General features: G+C 37.6%; 1 protein-coding gene across 8 annotated transcripts in view; it reads right to left on the bottom strand.

Moving 5' to 3' along the window:
• Window positions 1-23,597, bottom strand: part of LOC132153238 (NACHT, LRR and PYD domains-containing protein 12-like) — a 66,104-nt gene that overhangs the window by 8,288 nt on the left and 34,219 nt on the right. For 2 of the 8 annotated variants that reach the window (XM_059562617.1, XM_059562620.1), the window contains exons 5-8: window positions 21,769-23,562; window positions 21,301-21,474; window positions 5,048-5,218; window positions 2,158-2,331 (exon numbers count right to left, since the gene is read on the bottom strand). In XM_059562617.1, the coding sequence (XP_059418600.1) occupies window positions 2,158-2,331; window positions 5,048-5,218; window positions 21,301-21,474; window positions 21,769-23,562 (2,313 nt within the window). The remainder of the gene's footprint in view (window positions 1-2,157; window positions 2,332-5,047; window positions 5,219-21,300; window positions 21,475-21,768; window positions 23,563-23,597) is intronic. The other 6 variants (XM_059562616.1, XM_059562618.1, XM_059562623.1 and 3 more) reach the window with 4 other exon arrangements.

Here is a 23,597-nt window from a genome sequence, read left to right as displayed (position 1 = left end):
CTAAAAATCTTTTATCTGCACTGTTTGTTCACTTCACTGATTTGCACTCTCTCTGTTATTTGCCTTGCGCTGCTTTATTTAACTTTATTTTTAATTTCATTATATGTCTTTTTTACATTCCCTTATTGTATAGTTGTATCTACATTTTATATTTGATCTAAATTTTTAGGCTCTTCTGTTAATGTTATCTGTATGCACCAGGGGTCTGAGAGTAACACAATTTCGATTCTGTATGTATGTACTGTACATGTGGAAGAATTGACAATAAAGCAGACTTGACTTGACTTCTTGAAGGTGCAGGAAGACTTTTTGAGTTTGGGAACAATATGAGCTGCATGTGGTTGATTCATCAGCCATCTAATCAACGTGAAGAGACCACATACAATTTCAATTATAGGCCTGTTAATACCTGTTAGGCATGCTATTTCAATTTTTAAAGGGACATGACATGAGAAATCAAGTATTATTATTATTATTATTATTATTATTATTATTATTATTATTAGCTTTTTTGGACAGAACAGTTCGTGGACAGGAAGTGAAGTGGGAGAAAGAAATGGGGGAATGGGGGCGGGAAAGGCCGGGACTCAAAGCTCAACAACTCTATATATTGGTCCTGCCTACGAGAATATTGGCACCAACATGAGAAGTCAAATTTGCCTTGATTTTTTTAGATATAATAGGTCATAGTACCATTAAATCATACTGCAAGTTTCATAGCTTAAAATGTCCTCCTTATTATATACAAAGCATTTATTTAATCAAGCTCCAAAAACAACATGTTTGGATCTGAGGCGATGTCCCAATGGTACATAACTGCCTCTAGAGCAAAACATCAACGAATAGTGTGATGAAAATGTTTTATGAAATAGCATCAGAAGGAGTGAAAAGGGTATGTTCAACACATAATTCAACACAGACTAATGATGCTAAGATCAAAGACAATGTTCCTGTCTGATTATGGTGTTGAAGCCATAAACAGGAATGCATTCATGGGTGAATAAATAGTACAGACGAGACCTCAGTACACAGCCCTGTGGAACACTGGTGTTCAGGTTGATGATGAAGGACGACGGGTTATCTAACTTAACAGACTGAGGTCTGTTAGTCAGAAAACGTAGAATCCAGTTGCAGAGGGATGTGCTGATTCCAAGCTGGCTGAGCTTGGAGGGGATTACAGTGTTAAATGCGCAACTGAAATCAGTGAACAGCATTCTCACGTGTATTTTGACTGTCCAGATGGGTGAGGGCAGAGTGAAGTGCCATAGAGATGGCATCCTCTGTTGACCAACTGCGGCGATAGGCAAACTGGTATGGTGTAGTGTAGCAGGGAGACAGGATTTTAAATGGGTTACAACCAGCCTCTCAAAGCACTTGGCAATGATGGTAGTGAGTTGGACAGGACAGAAGTCGTTAAGGGCCGAGGTTGTGAAATACTTCAGTACTAGCACAATGGTGGAGGTTTTGAAACTAGTGGGGACAGTTGCCTGGGCCAGGGACAGATTGAAAATGTCCTTGATGCCTCACCAGAGCCAATCACCAGCACATCACGTTGCACACTTACGGGCTCACTGATGTTGACAAGATTTACCTCTTATAGGTATTGAAAGTTCAAACGGCACAATTAAATCTGTTCAATATTACAACACTCTATGAACTTCATGTGCTTGTGCCTCTCTGACTGTGCTCAGAAACGTTCTTTCACACAGCGTGTGTAAATAACCAAAGAGTTATCTTTCGCTGATGATTGTTTCAACAGCTTTAAATCACTTGTTTTTAAAACACAATGCTTAAACGCAGATAAATGATACGCTTTTGTGACCAGGTACCACAGCAATGTCATGTGAGAGGGACAATAATCGAAAATCTCTACCAGTCGACAAATTTCTATTTCTGTATTTGCATGCCTTAAAATAAACGATATAGCAAAATCTCTAATGGCTTGGTAATAATATATATGATTGTTTGGTGGGTCAAAAACTGGAGCAGCAGCTCGTGTGATGTGATGAAGATGAATGAAATTAACTTCATCTTCAGTCTTCAGAGTCATTTGTGCTGTGATTTAGTGTGTTTACTGAACATTTATTTTGCAAGCTTTAGTCTCAGAATGTAGATTTAAGGACAAAAGACAAGAGACTATCAGAGAGATTATTTTACCACAGTATCTCCAGTTCACAGTGAAGATCCTCCAGTCCAGCAGAGAGCAACATGACTCCAGAATCTCCTATTTTATTCCCAGACAGATTCAGTTCTCTCAGGTGTGAGGAATTTGATCTCAGTGCTGAAGCCAAAGCAGCACAACCTTCATCTGGGACGTCACAATCATTCAACCTAGAGAACAATGACACACTCTTCACTCTCTCAGATCAGGTCAGATTAGCAGTGAATATTTTATTAAAAATGAAGTACAAACTTTAACCACAAATCAACATGTTTGATGGATCATTGAACTGAGATCTAAAACCAGTCACATAGCACAAAACATGACCATAAAACATCTAATGACACATTCAAGAAAGATATGTCTTGTAACACTTTAGTATAAGGACCAATTCTCACCATTATCTCATTGCTTATTAGCATGTCTATTTTTAACATACTGTCAGTGTATTAGTTACTAATAGTATATTACCTATAAAGCATATATTCTGAAAGAACATATTCCACATCCCTAATCCAACCCAACACTTTAAACTATTAATAAACAGAAAATTAGGAGCTTACTGAGGCAGAAGTTGTAGTTAATGGTTTGTTAATAGTGAGAATTGGACCTTAAAATAAAGTGTGCCCATATTTCTTTATTGTAATGTATTTTTATGCAGAATGTCTTATGTAGACTTTTATACAAATCTGTTTTATTAGTCACACTATTCACTACATAACTAAAATTTACAGTACTTGTCAAAAGTTTGGAAACATGATTCTTACCTGTTTTTAATGAAGTCTGCATTTATTATTATTATTATCAGTAAAACAGGTATTGTGAAATATTATTACAATTTCAAAAGGCTGTTTTCTATGTGAATATCTATTGATCTATTGAGTTGTCTGCTTCCCGCTTCTAATTATCAGCATCTCCCCGTCCCTCAATCGCTGCCCTTCGCCAGGCTCCCGACAGGAGTTGGTGCGTGAGATATGAGGGGCACTGAAATATCCAGGCACACCAGAACCAAATGGAGGCTCATCATCACCGCTGTTTAGATGCCGAGGGAGCCTCTCCTCACGAGAGACTGGTCACTTCCCTGTGCATGCAAGCTGGTGTCCTCAGGGATCCAGGAAGGGGTAGTAGAGGGACTCAGAGCAATTGCCAGAGCAATAAGCTGGCGGACCAATGGTCCAGTCGAGAACCACACATGTTATATGGCTGATGGGCCAGGATTCCGGGCCTTTTATCCCCAGGAGGTGCCGTGGGCCAAGGAGGGTAAAGCTGCTCAGAAGAAGCCGTCACCCTTTGTGCCCCGGAATAGGAGGGGGGCACGTGTGACTGAAGTGAAGTGAAACTGACATGTGGCCAAGTCTAATGTCCCATATTCAGAATTTGTGCTCTGCATTTAACCCCTTACCTTCATGAACCCCGCAGCATGATGAGGACACCAGATCCCCTGTTTATTTTGAACACCCTTTCCCTTTGGACACTTTTATTCCGTTTTTGTTGTTTTCTGTTTAATCATTGTAATATGCTGATTTGCTTCTTAATTATTGATGCTCAATTATTAATTAATTAATAATAATAATAATTATTATTATTAGGAACAATATAATATTTTTGCTAATTTTCATTTGGTGGAAATATTTTTGGGCTAGGGCTAGAAACAGAAACAGAAGGTTCAAAAGAACAGCTTTTGTAAAAATATAATCTTTTGTAATCTCTTTTGATCAATTTAATTCACATTTGCATTAATAAAATCATTTATTCCAATTAAACACACACACACACACACACCAGATCATTTTTATTGTAGTAGGTCATGGTTTCTGCTTAAATACTGGGCAGCTCAACTGTTTTCAAAATTGATTATAATCAGAAATGTTTTTTGAGGAGCATGTAATTATATTAGAATGATTTCATGTGACACTGAAGACTGGAGTAATGATGCTGAAAATCCAGCTTTGATCACAGCAATCAATTACATTTTAACAGATATTCACATAGAAATAATAATAATTTGAAATTGTAATGGTTTTTTTTACGTATTTTTGAAAAGCCTTAATCTGTCACGAATCTGGTCTATAAACTTCAGCCTTCCTCAAAGCACTATATCTCAGATGGTTCAAAATGCGGCAGCCAGATTGTTGACAGGAACAAAAAAGAGGGAGCATATTACTCCTGTTCTTGCTTCATTGCACTGGCTCCCTATCAAATTCAGAGCTGATTTTAAGGTCCTTCTTTTCGTATATAAGGCACTGTACTAGTCAGCCCCAGATTATATCTGTGACCTTATCCAGCCATATACAACCTCTAGGTCATTAAAATCTTGTAAATAGCTTCTTTTATCTGTTCCTCGTTCTCGTTGTAAATCCAAAGGTGACAGAGCTTTCGCTGTTGCTGCCCCTAAACTCTGGAACAGTTCACCCTTTACTATCAGGGCCTCTCCATCGCTCTGTGTTTTTTAATCAAACTTAATGACTCATTTTTTCACTCTTGCTTTTGAGTGATGCTGTCTATGTAACTTTTGATATGTTTTTTATATACATGTTTTCATTTTATTTTATTTTACATTTTATCTCTTTCCCCTTTAATTTTTGATCTCTGTTGCTTTTTAGGTAACCTTTTATCGTAAAGCACTTTGTATCAACGATGGTTGTGTTATTGTTGTGCTCTATAAATAAATTGATTTGACTTGACTACTCTCCCACTTATCTGACTGATTTATTTAGTAATTTTGTCTGCTAATGTTGGCTTTGCTAACAAGATGGACTATTAGAACTTAGTGTAAACATGTAACGTAATATAAACACAGAAGTCAACACATGTACACATGTTTGGGGGGGGGGGTGATTTGTTTTTCACTTCACAAATAATTTACAGTGTGTCATATAATCTTACCACAGTTTTTCCAGTTTACAGTGAGGATTCTGTAGTACATCAGAGAGCAAATTCACTGAATTTCCCAATTGATTCCCAGTCAGACTCAGGTGTCTCAGGTGTGAGGGGTTTGACGTCAGAGCTGAAGCCAGAGCAGCACAACCTTCATCTGTGATGCCACAATTACTCAACCTGTAGAGAACAATGACACACTCTTCACTCTCTCAGATCAGATTAGCATACTGTAACTTGAGCTTACTCACTTAAAAAAGTTGGGTTAAAAACGACCCAACAGCTAACCCAATGGTGGGTTGATATAGCACCGACCTATTGTTGGGTCATTTTAACCCAATAAATTAGGTAACTAGTTTTACCCAATAAATTGGGTTACAAAGAACTAATCTGTTGGGTTATTTGGCCAAAATGATGCTTTAACCAACCTAGTAATAATATTATTATTACTATTATTGCCATGTAAATAAATAACTCACAACTTAAGTAATATTAACAATGCTTTATTTACATTCAATTAGACATTACATTCAAAAGTTATTGTTGCAATTGTTTTAATGTATCTCCTAATGAAATTGTTTCAATAAAAGTCTCATAAGGCGACAGTGTGTTGAGGGAACACCTCAGGCACAGAATATTAATGCTCAAATGAATTTATTTACAATTTTGTTTTAAGTTCTAAGAAGCATGGAATACAAAAACACAAATAAACAAAAAAAACAAACCAAAGCAAAGCCTGTCCAGCTTATCCAATTATAAACTGCCTAAGTAGGCGACAGTGAGTTGATGGAACTCCCCCTGGCACAAAATATATTGTGTGTTGTAGAAACTGCCAAACAGCTGCAGCAGGCTTTGGATACTCAATGTCTAAAACATAAAATAATTTAAAGCATGTATCCACAGCTTGTAAAAGGCTGTCTTGCTCAAGTGCCATTCCTCCCACAACGACGAAGGCTTGTGAGCAGTTGAATTTATCCCCAAGCTGTAGGACATGAGGGAATTGCCTCCGTTGCTCCTCCTCCTACAAATACTGAATGATGTTTGTTCCCACCTTTAAACATAATTTTTTAATTGTAAATATGCACACATGGATCAAATATTACCCAAAATGTGTTGTCATAAATGATGTACCTACAGGCTGTAAATCAACAAATGCTTGTTTTGCCTCCTGGTAAGAGGGCCAAACCATCTTGCAGCCCATTTTGTATGGCAATGGAGGAAGAATAGCTGGCAGGGTTTTTAAAGCAACATCTCCAAGAGTGTCTTTACATAAAACAGAAAGAACAATGGATTAATCTTTAAACAAGTGCATTATATTATAGACAAAATATTATAAATTGATATGAAAGTACAATGTTGTGCATTTTCTCACCAGAAGAAATGTTAGTCTGAACAGGAAGAAGATCCAAGGCTCTCTTCTCGGTCTTGCAATATGAAAGGATTCGTTGAGATGCATGTCCCCAAATTTCAAAAAGTTTATCTTTGGCATGTGGGTATAAAATACCAAAGTCCTGAGCAATCTAAAAATTAATAAAGAAAAAGATAAGTTAAAATCACACCAACATCTCATATGGTGCAGTAACAATGAAAGTATGGACATTTGTTTTTCAATATCAAAAAATTAAGCTAAGTGAATCAAATCAAGTGGGATTCATTTTTTTTTAGGGCAGGACACAGTGATTTTTTTTACAATGTCCAAGCAAATAAATGAATTGTTTAGGTTAGTATTAATTGTTTATTAAAACTAATGCGAATTTCATTTTCTTATTATAGATTTAACATTTCTTTACCATTCCGGGGGTGTCCAGAAGTCTTGGAAACTCTTGCGTGATCTCTATTAAAGATTTAGACCCGTTCTCTCTTATCCACTGTGCCCTGTAGATAGCTGTTCCTCTCATAAATTCCTCAACTTGACTCACTGGTTGTTTATTCTTTTTCAGCCACTCTGTCATTTTGTTATTGTGTACCTCACTGACTTGTGAATCTGCATGAATCAAACAGCATCAGAGTGATTAAAGGAGAACTCCGGTCAATTTTAACATTGAGCTCAATTTTTTTTGTCAATTTGGAGTGCTGTCAATACAGAGAACAACGACAAAAATCGGTGTTGCTTACACCGTGTTATCCTCTTTTTAAAATTTTCACCCTGTTGACTTCAGTGGGGCAATATTTAAACCTGCTTTTAGCCTCTTAACATCCTTGATGTGTCATTACAAGTGCACAGGTCATGTGAGTGATTCCTTCAGAGTGAACACGGTGAATCTGACTGCAGATGTGAAAGATATGGATAAAAATGATGTTATTTAAGCCAGCGCAAATACCTGTATTTACATCCTGTTTTCGGTTGAAGTCAATAGTAGTCGATTGTCGAGTTCACGCGCATAGGTTTAGTTACCTAGGATCACGCGCGTGAACTTGCCAATCAACTACTTTGGCTTTGGCTAAGAGGCTAAAAGCAGGTTTAAAACTTGCCCTATTGAAGTCAGCAGGGTGCAAATTTTAAAAAGATGATAACACGGTGTAGGCAACACTGAATTTTGTCGTTGTTCTCTGTACTGACAGCACTCCAAATTTACAAAAAGAGTTCTCCTTTAATATCTCAACAACCTAAAGCAATGTTTGAAGAATGTTAACAGGCCGATGTAACAGTTACTACTAAAATTTCCAAATTAGGAGAATTATTTAGATAGTTTCACATTAAACTGCTTTGATCATAGCACAATTTGGATTTAAGGAATAAAAAAGGAATAAGTAAGAAAGTAGAAAGAAGAACGTCAATAAGGTTTCAGCACCTTTGGTTACATTTTTCTTTTACCTGGCAATAAAGTAATCCTCTCAGTCACAGTAGCTCGGCGCTCATCTGTGGTTTTTGACCTCTGTCTAGATGTTGCACTGTGCCTGTTAAGGCGTTTCCTGATATTACGGAGTCGTTCCTCCAAAAACCCTGAGGCCGGATGGCGGTATCGCCCTGGTGTATACCATACCTCCTAAAACATCAACACAAATGTGAAATGGATAGTTTTTCCCAAAAATATCTTAAAAATGTCTTGAGTTTTTAAAATAGTATAATTCTGTGTAAAGGTGAGTGTAGTTCTGATAAACTTGGGATCAGCATACTCACATATCCACTGCCCTCTGAATCTCTAAGGCATGGAAATTGTGTGACCAGGGTCAGAGCTAACTTTTTTTTTTTCGGTCTGGTGATGGACTTAAAGGGATAGTCCACCAAATAATGAAATGGTTTCAGGTCCCATTGATTAACCTCATATTCTCATATACACTTTACCCTATTGGTGTTTGGGTTCCATTAAAGTCCACATATTTATAAAGCAATTGTATAAAAAAATAATATACTTTTAATATGATATATCATTTTTATTATTCACTTATCAATACATTTATGCTGTGTTTTAGGTGATATGTTATATTTTTTGTTAACCCATTTACAGCAAAGTTACTCAACTATTAACAGATTGCATATTATGAAATGTTACATTTTTATGAAAAAAATACTGTAATGGTGATCTTAATTAAATGTAGGTTGTGTCTGAAAATTGATCTAGGTGTTAGAGGCCGAATTTTGTTGTCTGCTGGTTAGAAAAAACCTGGGGAAATTACAGTGTGTGTGTGTGTGTGTCAAATAATTCCCAACAGAATTATTATTTGAGGTGTTGTAAAATTTTATGTTTTTGCAATAACACCACAAATTTTGCACAAATATATTTATTTTAATGAACCAAATGTAGAAAAAAATATATATAATATATAATAATAAAAAAATATATAAAAAATGTGTATATAAAACCAACACCAATAAGCAGAAATGAAAGTTGTACATGCATGTGTGTGCACCTGCATTTGTGTTTGTGTGGGTGTTAAGTCTCACCCCTTTATATGCATTTGTGGCTGTTCTATACAAATGCACTCTTGCAGTCACACCTGTGTGTTTGTGTGTATGAGCAAGCATGTTTGTTCCAAAATGCATTTGTGACTCAAGGCTTTCCTTTCTGTGTGAAAATGTTCTGATTTATTCTGGATTTATTGATTTGAAAAAAAAAAAAAAATAATATAAAAAAAAAACCTCTTGGGAATTGTGTTCCAAATAAGAAAGAAGTTAGTATAGGGACATGGTGAGAAAATTATGACAAATTCAAAAAAAAAATTGTGGACTATTCCTTTAAAGAGAGGTGTCATTTGAATAATTAATTATCCTTTGTTACTAGTAAGTTCTGATTTTCATGAAGTCAAATTAAAAAGGTTTCATTATATTAGTGATGACATTTTTTAATTGTCATTTTTTTAAAGGTAAGCAACTGAGACAGGGTTTCCTTTTTCAGACTTGCTACATTATCTCTCACCTGCAAATCTGTCGATTAATGTTCCAAGGTTCCACTTCTGAAGTGTCAAATGTCTCTTACATATGAATCCATAGCATCCTGTGTAAAAAATGTTTAGTTAATATAAAGTGAATAACAAAAATAAAGCCTATTCTCACTAACCTACTATAAATTAACTGTAAAATTGTAGAGCTGTAATTTTAAAGTGTTAGCTTCTGCAATGGCCATGTATTGTGGTAAATTACCTCCATTTAAAATGTCATTTTACTGCTATGTGTCATTTAAAAAGTAATACATGTTATTATAAAGGTATATGGTTATAAAGGTAAATGTTATTATAAAGGAATAAAGTCTCAACCAACCGTCATTTTATTTAATGGGCATGTGGCGATCTGAAAATTGTTATGTAACTTAACTGGCTATTGTAATACCTTACTATCTTATTGAGTCATAGTTATCTTTTATAACTTTTAATCTTTATAGAGATTTCTAGATAAAATATCTAGATAAAATGTTTAATTAGGGTGACCATATTTCGGGGAGCAGCCAGGGGGAATGCATTAAAACACTACTTGACTAATGTATTTGCAACCATGCAAATATGCAACTATGTTATTAAAGTTTAATATATTAATTACATTCTTTCCATTCAACTTTTGGCCCGCAACAATAGAACAATAACAAACAAATAATAAAATGGTTTAGCTTTCACATGGGAATTTTCTCTGTAAATCGTTTGTGAATTTACATTTGGGCTCTTTTGTAACGCTGTTCTGGAGCCATGTGCCACTGTTGACAAGCCGTGGTGCAGTTTGAACAATGTTTCTGTTACGGTTACATGACCCAAAATCTGCAAAAACGCATACAATGAATGGCGTCCCGGCCGGACGCATTTTTTTAGGTCCAAAAAGGACATGTCCCGGAAAAAAGAGGACTTATGGTCACCCTAGTTTAACAATTTGTAGTATTTTAAATTCACAATGTAGTTGGGATAGCCCAAGTAAACATTTGAGCAGCATTTGAGCTACAATGTGGGCCTTTATAACACAGCATAACGTTACCTTCTTCCTGTAGCTGGCTGCTAAAGTGACTGTGTGACACTGGCAGGCTTCCGCTGGGTCTTGAAGCCGAGCGCGTCGGTTAAACACTTATCTGAAAATATGAATAACTTCCCAAAAAGTGTTGGAAAGAACATGGAAAGTTAGGAAGAGTATCACAACCGAGTATCAATAAATTGGCTGGCTATAATTGACATATTGGTGTCGTTAGTCGCAGATAGCGGACAAAAAGCAGTCAACAGGGGAGATATAAACATGGAAATAATTGGCTGAACATTTAGAAAAAAGCGGCAATAATACTATGTAAGAGCTTAAAGTCACTTTATAACGAAAAAAATAACATGTATACAATATGAATACTGTGTATAGTGTAATATTAACTCACCCGTGTATCTTCTTTATCTTCGTATCAGCTGCAGCGGCGGTCAACCGTTGAAATTTAAATTTTAACCCAACTGGCTGCGTTGTTATAGAAACAACCCAATAAATGTTCCGAATAACCCAACAGAACGACCCAATATTTTTAACCCAGTTATTGGGTACACAAAATAACCCAACGTTTTTTAGAGTGTATTTGCTTATTTGAATTTGAGAACTTGTGATATTAATATTCATATTTTTAAGATGAAATTAACACTTACAGCTATGATGTGAAAAACTTCTAATCTAGTGTTTTGACTTTACCTATTCCTTTTGTGATATTCCTGTTGCAAAACACACTTGTGCACTTGTAAATGCAGATGCGTGAGAGCAGAACTGGGGGTGGGAAAGAAACCAATGTATTGGTCAATGCCTGACCAGTGAAATTGGATTGTTTCTTTGTATGATGACGTCACACAGCAGCAGCACATACAGCAGTTTGCAATATTGCTAGGAAAGCTGGCTTTGGGAAAGCAACAGCAAGGCAGAAGTCTGTGGAAGCTACTGGCTCACCTGACAACACAGAAGACACGAGAAGCCATGGTGGACAACAGACTCACTCAGCACACAATTAACTGACCTCCCAGCTCCCGCAGCAGACCATAGACTCTGCTATAATATAATGGTCACTTTCATACAGAAATGTTCCTTCTATATGTGACCGAGTGGATAATAAGGATGATGTATGGGGTAGGGCATAGGCATTTATTTTGTCCTATAAATAGAGCAAAGGTTGGAAGGTTGCATACCTTCCCCACGTTTTGACCTTTTCCGTCTGCTTCGGGTGTTGTGACCCTGAAGTTGTGGCATTTGTTTAGATGCTGTAAGAGTCTGTATTAGGATGCTTTATTTCTTTAAATTGTTTATTTTATGTTGATTTCAGATATATAACCCCCCTTATGCAAGAGTTTGAGCGTGTGGGCTGTTAGTATATGTTCCAAGTTGTAGACACCATGGAGTCTGCGCCAAGATGGCGTCTGTGTAGCTAAACCGTTTCTGTCTCGCATAAACTTTTGTGCAAAACTTAATCTTTTTTTTTCCTTCCTTGATTTTTTGCGTTAATTCTACAAGTGACTTTATGTTTTGAATGACTCTACAACGTTTTTAAACTGGAATTGAGAATATTTGCCTTTTGGGACTGTTAGAATTGAACGTCTGTCGCGGCTTGCAGAGTGCGTTGATTGAAACTCGCGCTGCCGAAACATAACCTGAGACAAATGGAAGGAATGGCGGAGAGTGTGAAGCGTGTGCATGGTTATGCTAAACCCACTCCCGACGTCGAAGAGGATTTAAACATGGATTGTTTATCTTCAGACACCCCGATCAACAGCCCTCTTCCGAAGATACGACGGCAGGTATCCGAGCCCTTAAATACGGATATACTAAATGATATACTGAAGGCGATTGAGAGGCTGGGAAAAAAGCAAGATGATTTCATGGAGAAGTTACTGGACATTGAAAGGTCTGTTGCATCCAATTCGAACCTGATATCTCAACTCGCCACCAAAGTTGATTCAGTGACCGTCAAAACGGAGAGGGCTGTAACTAAAACTAACGAACTAGGTGTTCAAGTAGCGGCCGTGATCAATGAAAACAACCAACTGTGGGAAAAAGTTGACGAACTGGAGGCATATAAAAGAAGGTGGAATTTGAAAATGTCTGGTATTCCGGAGGAGACGGGAGAAAACGTGAAAATGATCGCAATGGATATTTTTTCTCAAATCTCGCCGGGATTGAGAGACGTTCTTCAGACTTCCATTGATGTTGCACACAGAATCGGGCCGAAAGCGGGAGGCGCGAGCCCACGGCGGATTATTGTGCAGTTTTTGTCACGCACTCATCGGGATCGCATATGGATGGACGCGAAAAACTCTGAAGTCCTCAAACAGAAAGGCATCAAAATAACAGAAGATCTGACACAACGGGCGAGGGACGCACGGAATAAACTGTGGCCGCTGGTAAGTCAAGCCAGGAAAGATGGAAAACGAGCTGGATTCAAGGGTTCGGCTGCCATTATTGATGGAAAGAAGATTACAGCGGATAATATGTGAATCATATTAACGCCTCTATCCTTTTTTGGCCAAAAAAGTGACATTGAATCTTAGTTACAAGTATGACTTTAAAGTAAACTCTTGCTAAGATGGTGTCCTTTTTTTTTTCTCATAGCATTTCTTTTTGAATGTTGGCCTGATTAGTTTTATAGGTTTGGATATTCTCTAATCCATTGATGCTTGATATGGAAGGTTAAAGAGATAAGTTTTGCACTTTGTTCCTTCTCGCATAGTTAACTTTTTTGCCCTCTAGGGCAGATTGTTCTCTTTTTTTGTGTGTGTTTGTTTTCTGTACAAATGTCATTTAACTTTTCTTGTTTCTCTCTTAATGTTCGGGGGATTCGCGATCTTACTAAACGAAAAGCTTTATTTTTATTTTGTAATTCTAAAAGAAGAGATGTTTATTTTCTACAAGAAACTCATTCTAGTGTTAATGATGAGTCTTTTTGGTCAGCACAGTGGGGAGGTAAAACTTTATTTTCACATGGGTCTACTCATTCAGGGGGAGTTGTAATTTTATTTAACCATAATTTTAGTGGTAAAATTCTTGAGTCACACTTCTCTTTAGAGGGCAGATGGATAATAGCTGTTGTTCAGTCTGGAGAAGCTGTTATTATTTTATGTAATGTATATGGCTTTAACAGTTCTAACTTAAATCATATTCTTTTCCAATCTTTATCTACAAAATTACTTGCTTTAAATTTGAAATTTCCTTCAGCAGCATTCATTGTGGGAGGGGATTTTAATGAAGCCCCTGATCTGCATTTAGATAGATTCCCTCCAAGACTTAATGTTAATCACCTTAATTTAGTTATAAGTGATTTTTGTAGCAGCCTTTCCTTGTTGGATGCTTACAGACACGTCCATGGAAACAGTATCTCGTCGTTTACATGGTTTAAAGCAGACATGTCTCAAAAATCTAGAATAGACCTTTGGCTTATATCTGACCGGCTAGTTTCTTTTAATAGCTCTTGTACTATTTCTCCTGCCCCTCTAACTGACCATGCCTGTATCGATCTTGAAATATCTGAGCTTCGTAACAGTTCTCAGAGACGACCAGGATACTGGAAGATGAATACTTCGTTTTTGCAACTTCCTACATATTGTTCAGGTATTAAAAATATTATTGAAAAATGTAAAGTTAATTCAGATTCTGCTATTGCAAAGTGGGAATTTTTTAAATATGAGTCCCGAAAATTCTCTATAAAGTTTGGTAAACAACTTTCTAAGGCAAAGGAGTCAAGAAGCTCTGCGATCATAAAAGAAATTAATAATATTTTATGTATGCCATCTCCCAGTGAACAAGACAAGGAGAAGTTGTATTTATTGAAGGAAGACCTTGATGTTCTTTATGCAGAAAAGGCCAAAGGTGCATTCATCAGATCAAGGGCAAAATGGCTTGAATTTGGAGAAAAGAATTCTACATATTTTTTTAATTTAGAAAAAAGAAGAGGTGAATTAAAAAGGATTACAACCCTTAATATTAATGGTAATCTCACTTCTGAGGAAGGCAAGATTTCAAAATTTGTATCTGACTTTTATCAACGACTGTATACTTCTTCCTTTCATTCTGAATTTTCTAATACATTTTTCTTGAATGTGGATCCTTTTATTCCAGCTATAAGTGAAGATAGTCATGCTGTTTGTGAGGGAGAAATAACTATGGAAGAACTGGACATTCTAATTACAAAGACCCCATTTAATAAGAGTCCGGGCCCTGATGGGCTACCGTTTGAATTTTATCGATCATTTTGGAGTGATATAAAAGATTTAATCTTAGACTTTTTCAAAGAATGTTTAGATCGAGGGGAATTATCTGCATCGATGAAGCAAGGTCTTATTACGTTAATTCCTAAACCAAATAAAGACAAAAATTTTTTAGATAATTGGCGCCCTATAACATTGCTTAATTCTGATTACAAAATATTAGCTGCAGTATATGCTAGGAGACTAAAACCCTGCTTAGAAGAAGTTATCTCTCTCACACAATCTGGCTTCATGAAAGGTCGACACATTTCAAATAATATTCGTCTTGTTTTGGATCTTTTAGATTACTCTGAGTTGGTTAATGATGATGCACTAATCTTGTTCTTAGATTTCTACAAGGCATTTGATACAGTAGAGCATGCCTTTATGTATGATGCCTTAAGACGATTTGGCTTTGGTCCAAAATTTGTGAAAACTGTACAGACTCTGTATAAAGACATCAATAGTAATGTATCCTTGTCTAGTGGGACTTCACCACGGTTTGTCATTGAGAGAGGCATCAGGCAAGGCTGCCCTATTTCTCCTTTTTTGTTTCTGTTGGTTGCAGAGCTTCTTAATCTTTATGTAGTGAATTGTTCGAAAATTGAAGGCATTCAAATAGCAGACCGCACTATTTTAACCAGTCAACTGGCAGATGATACATGCATCTTCCTGAAGGATAAAAGTCAAGTCCCCATTATATTAGAGGCTTTAAAACTTTTTTCACATGCCTCTGGCCTTTCTGTTAATCAGAATAAATCTGAGATTATGACAATTCACCCTTCTGCTATCCCAGACATATGTGGAATTAAGGTAAAAGAAAAGGTTAGGTACCTTGGCATTATAATCAATAAATGTCCACATGAAAGACTTGAAAATAATTTTTCTACGTGTTTACATAAAGCAAAGATGGTTTTTAATTGCTGGTCTCAGAGAAACCTGTCTATCCATGGACGTGTTCTGCTTTCCAAGGCTGAGGGAATTTCGAGGCTGGTATACCCGGCTCTCTCATTGTACGTAAATTCTAAAATGTGCTCCGATATTGATAGGGCCATATTTAAATTCATTTGGAAAAATAAGACTGAATATATAAAAAGAAAAACGATTATCAGAACTCTTTCAGAGGGTGGGCTTAATGTTCTTGATTTCAGTACTCTTAATACCATTTTTAAAATCAATTGGTTGAAACATTGCTTGGCCCATAATGATTCTATATGGTTTTATATCCCCAATTTGTTTTTTGAAAAGTGTGGTGGGTTAAACTTTTTATTATCATGTGACTTCAAATGTAGTAAACTTCCCATCAAATTATCTAATTTTCACAAGCAATCACTAGATGCATGGAAAATAGCCTTTAAACACAATTTCTCCCCTCACAAGTGTATAATATGGAATAACCAACATATATTATCTAAAAGGAAAAGTATATATAAAAAAGAATGGTTTGATAAAGGAATTATTTTTATTTCTGACTTACTAAATTGTAATGGTGAGATATATACTTATCAACAATTTCTTGCTCTCTCAGGGGTTGAATCTACATGCAGAGATTACAATGTGGTTGTTAAAAACATCTCCATTAAATTGCTTCAGCTTGTGAAAGCGCATCTCAGCTACAACCCAGTGTTACGGCAAACCCCTAAACTTGTTATTGGGGGTGTTCATATTTTGGATATGAAGTGTAATAACTCTTACATCAGAAAGTGTCTTAATCAAGATATCAGCTGTTACCCTAAAACAATTCTGAAATGGAAACAACATTTTTCTTCTATACCTTCAATTGAGATAATCTGGTCAGCAAGTAATGCATTTTTACTGCCAAATAAGGTTAAGGAAACTCATTTTAAAATATTACACAGGTATTATCCGTGTAATGTATTTCTTAGTAAATTTATAAAAGACTTCTCGCCACAATGTTGTTTTTGTAATCTTGAATCTGAAACGCTTATACACTTATTTTATAAATGTAAACACTCTGAAGACTTTTGGAAGCAGGTATCTATGATGGTTTTTGATACATTCTACAAAATAATCAGAATAGATGAGGCTATGATCTTCTTCTTGGACTGTAATACTGGTTCAAATATAATTGATAACACATTAAAGTTAATAATTCTTCTTGGGAAGTTTCATATACATAAAGCTAAAGTAATGTCTATAACACCCTCCTTTAATTTTTTTTGTAAAGATCTTAAAATATTCCATGACTCATTGAATTCAATCACTAGAAATAAGAAATGCATAAAAACATCTCTTTTGTTGAAAAAAATTATTTGTAGAATTTAACTCTTATTCTTTCTAATGTAAGATCTGTTATACGTTTTCCCCAATGTATGTTTGTCTTATGTTTGATGTAAATTGTCATTGTTACTTTCAAAATTGAATAAAAAAAAAAAAAAAAAAAAATACAAAAAAAAAAAAAAAAAAAAAAAAAAAAAAAAGTTGTAGACACCATGTTTTGCCTGTAGCTACGAGCTATATCACACAGCGTTTCTATTTCACTCTATCATGGAGCGTTTCTGTTCCACTCTATCACACAGAATTTTCATTCCACTCCTAAAAGCAGAGGTATGTCAGTGTGTTAGATGGTTAGGTTTGTTTATAGAGATAATACTTATGTAATTATTGGGTGATTTAAAAGAATTGTGTATTTTGAATGTTTATGATGTGGTGCTGGATTTGTGTAGATTTTTTTTTTTGTGTGTGTGTTGATTTTTATTTTTTTTGTATATTAATTTAGTTTGTTTGTGATGAGTGGGGTGGGGCCGAGAGCTGTGCGAATGGAGCAAGGCCAGTGGAGTGATTGGAAATGATCACCGATCTCGAGTCCCACAGAGGAGATGAGGAAGGATAAAGGAGGAGTTACAACAGTGGAGGACGAGAAAGGACCAGGCCTGGATTTTATTTTGTTTTTTGTTTTTGTTTGTGCCCGGCAGTCGTCTGTTTTGTGTTTATTTTATTATTAATTCATTTAAATGTCCGCCGGTTCCCGCCTTCTTCTTCTACGAAGGTTTTTTTTTTATATAGTTACATTGTTAAATTGTTAAAGTTGCTTTGTATTTACGTTTTTATTTTATTTTTTCTTTCCTTGCATATGGGCCTCTGATGTCTAAGACCTGCTGTTTTGCTTATGATTTATTTTTGCTATACAAGTTTATGGTCAAACACTGGTTTTTGGTTTGAAGAGATTTCTTATAGGTTATTTTTGTAATTGATTTTACTATTTGAGTTTGTACCAGCTGCTGATGTCTATAACCTGTTATATGTGGTGTGAAAAGGGAGATTTTTTAAACCATTCTTCTGTGTCTTTTGAACTTGTGTGGTGTGTTGTTGTTGTAAATTATTTCCATGGGTAGAAATCACCGGTGGAATAGTCAGAATTAAATGTGATCTTTGGACATATAAATTTACATTTAGACATTTGACAGACACGTTTATCCAAAGCGATTAACAAATGAGGACAATGGAAGCAATAAAAATCAACAAAAGAGCAATGTTATGCAAGTGCTATAACAAGTCTTAGTTAGCTTAATGCAGTACACATAGCAATGATTTTTTTAATATATAATAAAAAGAAAACAGAATAGAAAAAGAATAGAGAAAGTTGCCTTTTTACTTTTGCTCAAAGCTGACGACCCTGTAGCTACCCAAACTGCACTGGCGGAATTGCGTCTGTCAGAAATTCCTAGCATGGAAGGCTTACTTGTGATTAAACCTAGGTAACCTGGCTTCCAGTGACTACTGTGAATAATGCAGTTGGCATCCAGGAAAGACCGGAAGGCTGCTGGGGAAGGCCCGCTGACAGCAGGAAAGACTGCATCAAAAAAAACATCATCAAAGTAGTCCATATGACATCAGAGGGTCAGTTAGAATTTTTTGAAGCATTAAAAATACATTTTGGTCCAAAAATATCAAAAACTACGACTTTATTCAGCATTGTCTTCTCTTCCGTGTCTGTTGTGAGAGAGTTCAAATGGTTCTTGACTCGTGAATCTTGACTGGCTCGGCTCGGTGTTCATCTTCAGTTCTCTCTTCACAGCAGTTCAGTCAGTGTACTGTTTGAGTGCATGCATTACTCCTGGATATTGGTTTGTTTGAACTCAGAGGGAGTGTCAGCCACATTAAAAAAGTTAACAGCTTAAGTCATTTGTGGATTAATGCGTATTGGAGACGTGAACCGTATAAAATGATTCAGTTCGATTCGGTGAACTGGTTCAAAAAGATCTGGTTACATCGAATGATTCGTTCGTGAACCGGATATCACAAACTGCTTTGTTTTGAACTCTCTCACAACAGAAACGGAAGAGAAGACAATGCTGAATAAAGTCGTCGTTTTTGCTATTTTTGGACCAAAATGTATTTTCAATGCTTCAAAAAATTCTAACTGACCCTCTGATGTCACATGGACTACTTTGATGATGTTTTTCTTACCTTTTTGGACATGGACAGTAGACCGTACACACAGCTTCAATGGAGGGACTGAGAGCTCTCAGACTTAATCTAGAATATCTTAAACTGTGTTCCAAAGATAAACGGAGGTCTTACGGGTTTGGAACAACATGAAGCTAAGTTATTAATTACATAATTTTGCTATTTGGGTGAACTATGCCTTTAAGAGAATGTACCTGTGGATGGTCCAAAGTTACAACAAACCAGGATTTGCACTGCAACATCAGGTAAGACAAGGAGGAACTGAAGGCAGGTTAAGCACCATAGTGCTACTGAGCCCACCATTGCACCTAGTCCAAGAGGAGCTGCATGAATTTCTAACCCCGCAGCTGGTTCTTTCCAATACAACAGCATGCAGGGAACCTTCAAGACCTACAGCTGAGATGCCAAGCTGGAAAGCCAAGATCAAATGTCTGAAAGCCAGTGAGAAACCTCTGTATTTATTACTGGATGGCATCAAGTGGACAAAGGAATAGCTATGGGATGCTCCATCTCTTCTATAAACTACACAACAGCTTTCAAGGTCATACTTATCGGAGGAAGACAGACAATCAGAGGAGTCAGATCCCCATCAGGTCAGTGACTTCCTGGTCTTTGGAGCTACATGGATGATGTCAACACACTCCTTCAGACGGCGGCATGCACCAACAGGCTTCTGAAAAGGTTCAAATACCTGTTCACATGGCCCAGGGTGAAGATAAAGCCATCCAAGTCACGCAGTCTTTCGAACCGGAAAGGAGCCACGATGGACAACATCTCTTTCTCAGTGAGTGGTGAGAAGATTAAACTCTTGATAGACCAACCAGTGAAAGCCTAGGAAGGCTCTACACTGCTGACCTTACAGACAAACACATGGCTTTCTCTATAACAAAACAACTAACTGGTGGTCTAAAGAAGATCAACGAAAGCTTGCTTCCGGGCAAATTCAAGGTCTGGTGTTACCAGTTCACCCTATTCCATCACCTGTCGTGGCCCCTGAAGTTATGTGATATCATCTCATTGACAGTCCGGAAGATGGACACAAAGGTAAATAACTGCATCTGTAAGTGATCGGCCTTCCCTGATGTCTGACCACTTCAGCTCTGTTTGGGAAGAACACGATGAGGCTTCAAATGAAAACCATCAGCTTGGGCTACAAACATGAAAAAGTAAGGCTGCAACTCAAGCTGAAGGACTCTCCTTACCCAGTGGTACAAAATGCTAATGCCTAAGTTTGTACCGGAAGAAAATGGGATGCACAACAAGCAGTGCATCAGACCATAACTCATCTGAAACTGAATTGATACAGCATGGGGGACAAGCTTCGGGTGGACAACATTAACTAGCATGTGGTCCAAAGCAACAAAGATAGAGAGGAAAAAACTGAGTGTTTAGGAGGTCATAAAGGAGGATGTGGACGGCTACAGGGTCAAAGCTGGGTTGAAGGAAACGCAGAGCGTGCTTCCGACTCCAGAGATTGGGCGCCGGATCTGGCGGAAGTGGAAGGAGATAGGGACTCCAGTCCCTCTTGCAAACCCCACGAGTGCAGCTGCCGTTCTGCCTCAGCAGAAGCGGGGCCAGCACCACGGGGAACGCTGGTGAAGGCTCCCTCCACAAAAAGAAGCCCTCCGGGAATGAAGCAGCCTCCCTCGAGAGCCAACTCAGCATGCTTCGAATCCCAGGCAGACCACGCACAGACTGTGTATATCCCCGCTCGTCATATATCGCTGGCAGGGAGGAACACACAGCCTGAAACGCGATCCGGATTCGCCTTTTAAATGCTTTGTTTTCGCCTTGCTCTTAGACATGTTTTGGAGCTATACTGGACAGACAACAGAAAATAAGACTCACAAGACAAACTGGGGACATTCACACACTGAGCGCCTGCTGAAGATGTGAAGCTGACACCAGCTGCGCGGCACGTGCTTTTATAAATTCCTGGTCACTTACGTCACCCTGCCCGTGATGTCACGCTTTTCCATTCTACTGATTACACACAATATTCAGAGTCGCTCACGCTAGATGCATTCCCTGAAGTGCTTTGACGCAGCTCGAGTTCCCGAAGAGGAACTACCTGTGTTGACCAGTTTATGTTTAGGCTGTTTATGAGCTAACTCCGATAAAAGAAAACTTGTTACCTCGTTTCCATGACCACGTGCATTTTCGTCTTAATAAGAACATTCGGGTTAAGACTATGCATCTTACAAGAAATATGATCTTACCACAGTTTCTCCAATTTACAGTGAGGATTCTCCAGTCCAGCAGACAGCATCATGATTCCAGAATCTCCTATTTCATTCCCAGACATATTCAGTTCTCTCAGGTGTGAGGGGTTTGATCTCAGAGCTGAAGCCAGAGCAGGGCAACCTTCATCTGTGACGCCACAATCATTCAACCTAGAGAACAATGACACACTCTTCACTCTCTCAGATCAGATTTGCAGTGAATATATTATTTAAAATAAAGTACAAACTTAAAACACAAATCAACATGATTGATTGATCATTGGACTGAGATCTAAAATAGCAAAGATAAAAATTACAAAATATCAGTGGTTTAAAAATTACAAATATGAAATAAAATTTTTGGACAACTCTGGACAAAATCTGCAGCACTGAAAATTTGTGAGCATTTAACGTCGATTTTCTTAATGTTTTAACAGTTAAGTAATTGTTCTCAGTGGTACTTACTGAACTGATCTTGATTCTTTCATCACAGGCACCAACTTCTGAAGAACTTTCATATTTTCATGTTTATTATTTCCTTTAACAAATTTATCGAGACAAAACTCATTCAGGTCCTCTTCTGATGTCAACAACACAAAAACTACAGCTGACCACTGAGAAGAGGAGAGTTTGGTTTCCTTTATTCTTCCAGATGTCAGATACTGTTGTATTTCCTCCACTAGTGAATGATCACCCAGTTCATTCAGACAGTGGAACAGATTGATGGATTTCTCTGGTGAGTCAATGCTCCTGATCTTCTTCTTGATGTACTCAACAGTTTTCTCATTGCTGTCAGAGCTGCTTCTTTTCAGCGTCATTATTCGTCGTAGAAGGATCTGATGAGTCTCCACTGACAAACCCAGAAGGAACCGCAGGAAAAGATCCAGATGTCCATTTTTACTCTGTAGAGCCTCATCCACAGCTCTCTGATGCAGCTCAGATAATGGACCATGCTGAAACAAGTCCTGAACTATAGACCATAAACTCTGTTTGGTGATTGGCTCAAACACATTTCTGTTGTGGTTTGTCCAGGAGAGGTGCACATATAGAGCTGCTAGATGTTCCTGAATGCTCAGATGAACAAAGCAGAAGACTTTCCCCTGATACAAGCCCAGCTCCTCTCTGAAGATCTGAGTGCACAATCCTGAGTACACTGATGCTTCTGTCACATCAATGCCACACTCTCTCAGGTCTTCCTCATAAAAGATCAGGTTTCCTTTTACAAGCTGCTCAAAAGCCACTTTCCCCAGTTTGAGGATCATGTCTACATCTGTCAGCTTCTTCTCATAGTCCTTCTCATGTTTGATGTTGATCTGAAGGATCAGGAAGTGTGTGTACATTTGAGTGAGAGTCTTGGGAATCTCTCCTCTCTTACCTCGACTCAACATCTTCTCCAGAACAGCGGCTGAGATCCAGCAGAACACTGGGATGTGGCACATGATGTAGAGGCTCCTTGATGACTTCAGGTGTGAGATGATCCTGTCGGCCAGACTCTGATCACTGATTCTCTTCCTGAAGTATTCCTCCTTCTGTGGCTCATTGAAGCCTCGTACCTCTGTCACTCGATGGACACACTCAGAGGGGATGAGATCAGCTGCTGCTGGTCTGGAGGTGATCCAGATGAGAGCAGAGGGAAGCAGATTCCCCACAATGAGGTTCATCAGCAGCTCGTCCACTGAGGCTGATTCAGATATATTACACAGTTTCACTTTGCTTTTAAAGTTCAGAGACAGACGACACTCATCCAGACCATCAAAGATGAACAACACTTTATATTCATCACTGGATAATTCAATTTCTTTAGTTTCAGGGAAAAACACATGAAGAAGATCTGAAAGTCTGAGTGTTTTGTCCTTCATCAAATTGATTTCTCTGAAAGGAAGAGGAAATATGAGCTGGACGTCCTGATTCTCTTTCCCTTCAGCCCAGTCCAGGATGAACTTCTGCACAGAGACTGTTTTTCCAATGCCAGCGACTCCCTTTGTCAGCACAGTTCTGATGGCTTTGTCTTGTCCAGGTAAAGGTCTAAAGATGTCACTGCATTTTATGGCTGTGTCCTCTGTTGCTTCTCTCCTGAATTGTGTCTCAATCTGTCTCACCTCATGCTCATTACTGATCTGTCCACTCTCACTCTCTGTGATGTAGAGCTCTGTGTAGATCTCATTCAGGAGTGTTGGGTTTCCCTGCATCGCTGTTCCCTCATACAGACACTCAAACTTCTTCAGCAGATTTGATCTAAACCTGTTGAGGACTTCATGCCTGGAAAATTAAAATGCTGCATTATTAAATAAGCT

The sequence above is a fragment of the Carassius carassius genome, chromosome 11 (assembly GCF_963082965.1).
Source record: "Carassius carassius chromosome 11, fCarCar2.1, whole genome shotgun sequence".
Taxonomy (NCBI): domain Eukaryota; kingdom Metazoa; phylum Chordata; class Actinopteri; order Cypriniformes; family Cyprinidae; genus Carassius; species Carassius carassius.
Note: the sequence above shows the minus strand (reverse complement) of the source record. Positions and strands in the feature narration are given on the sequence as shown.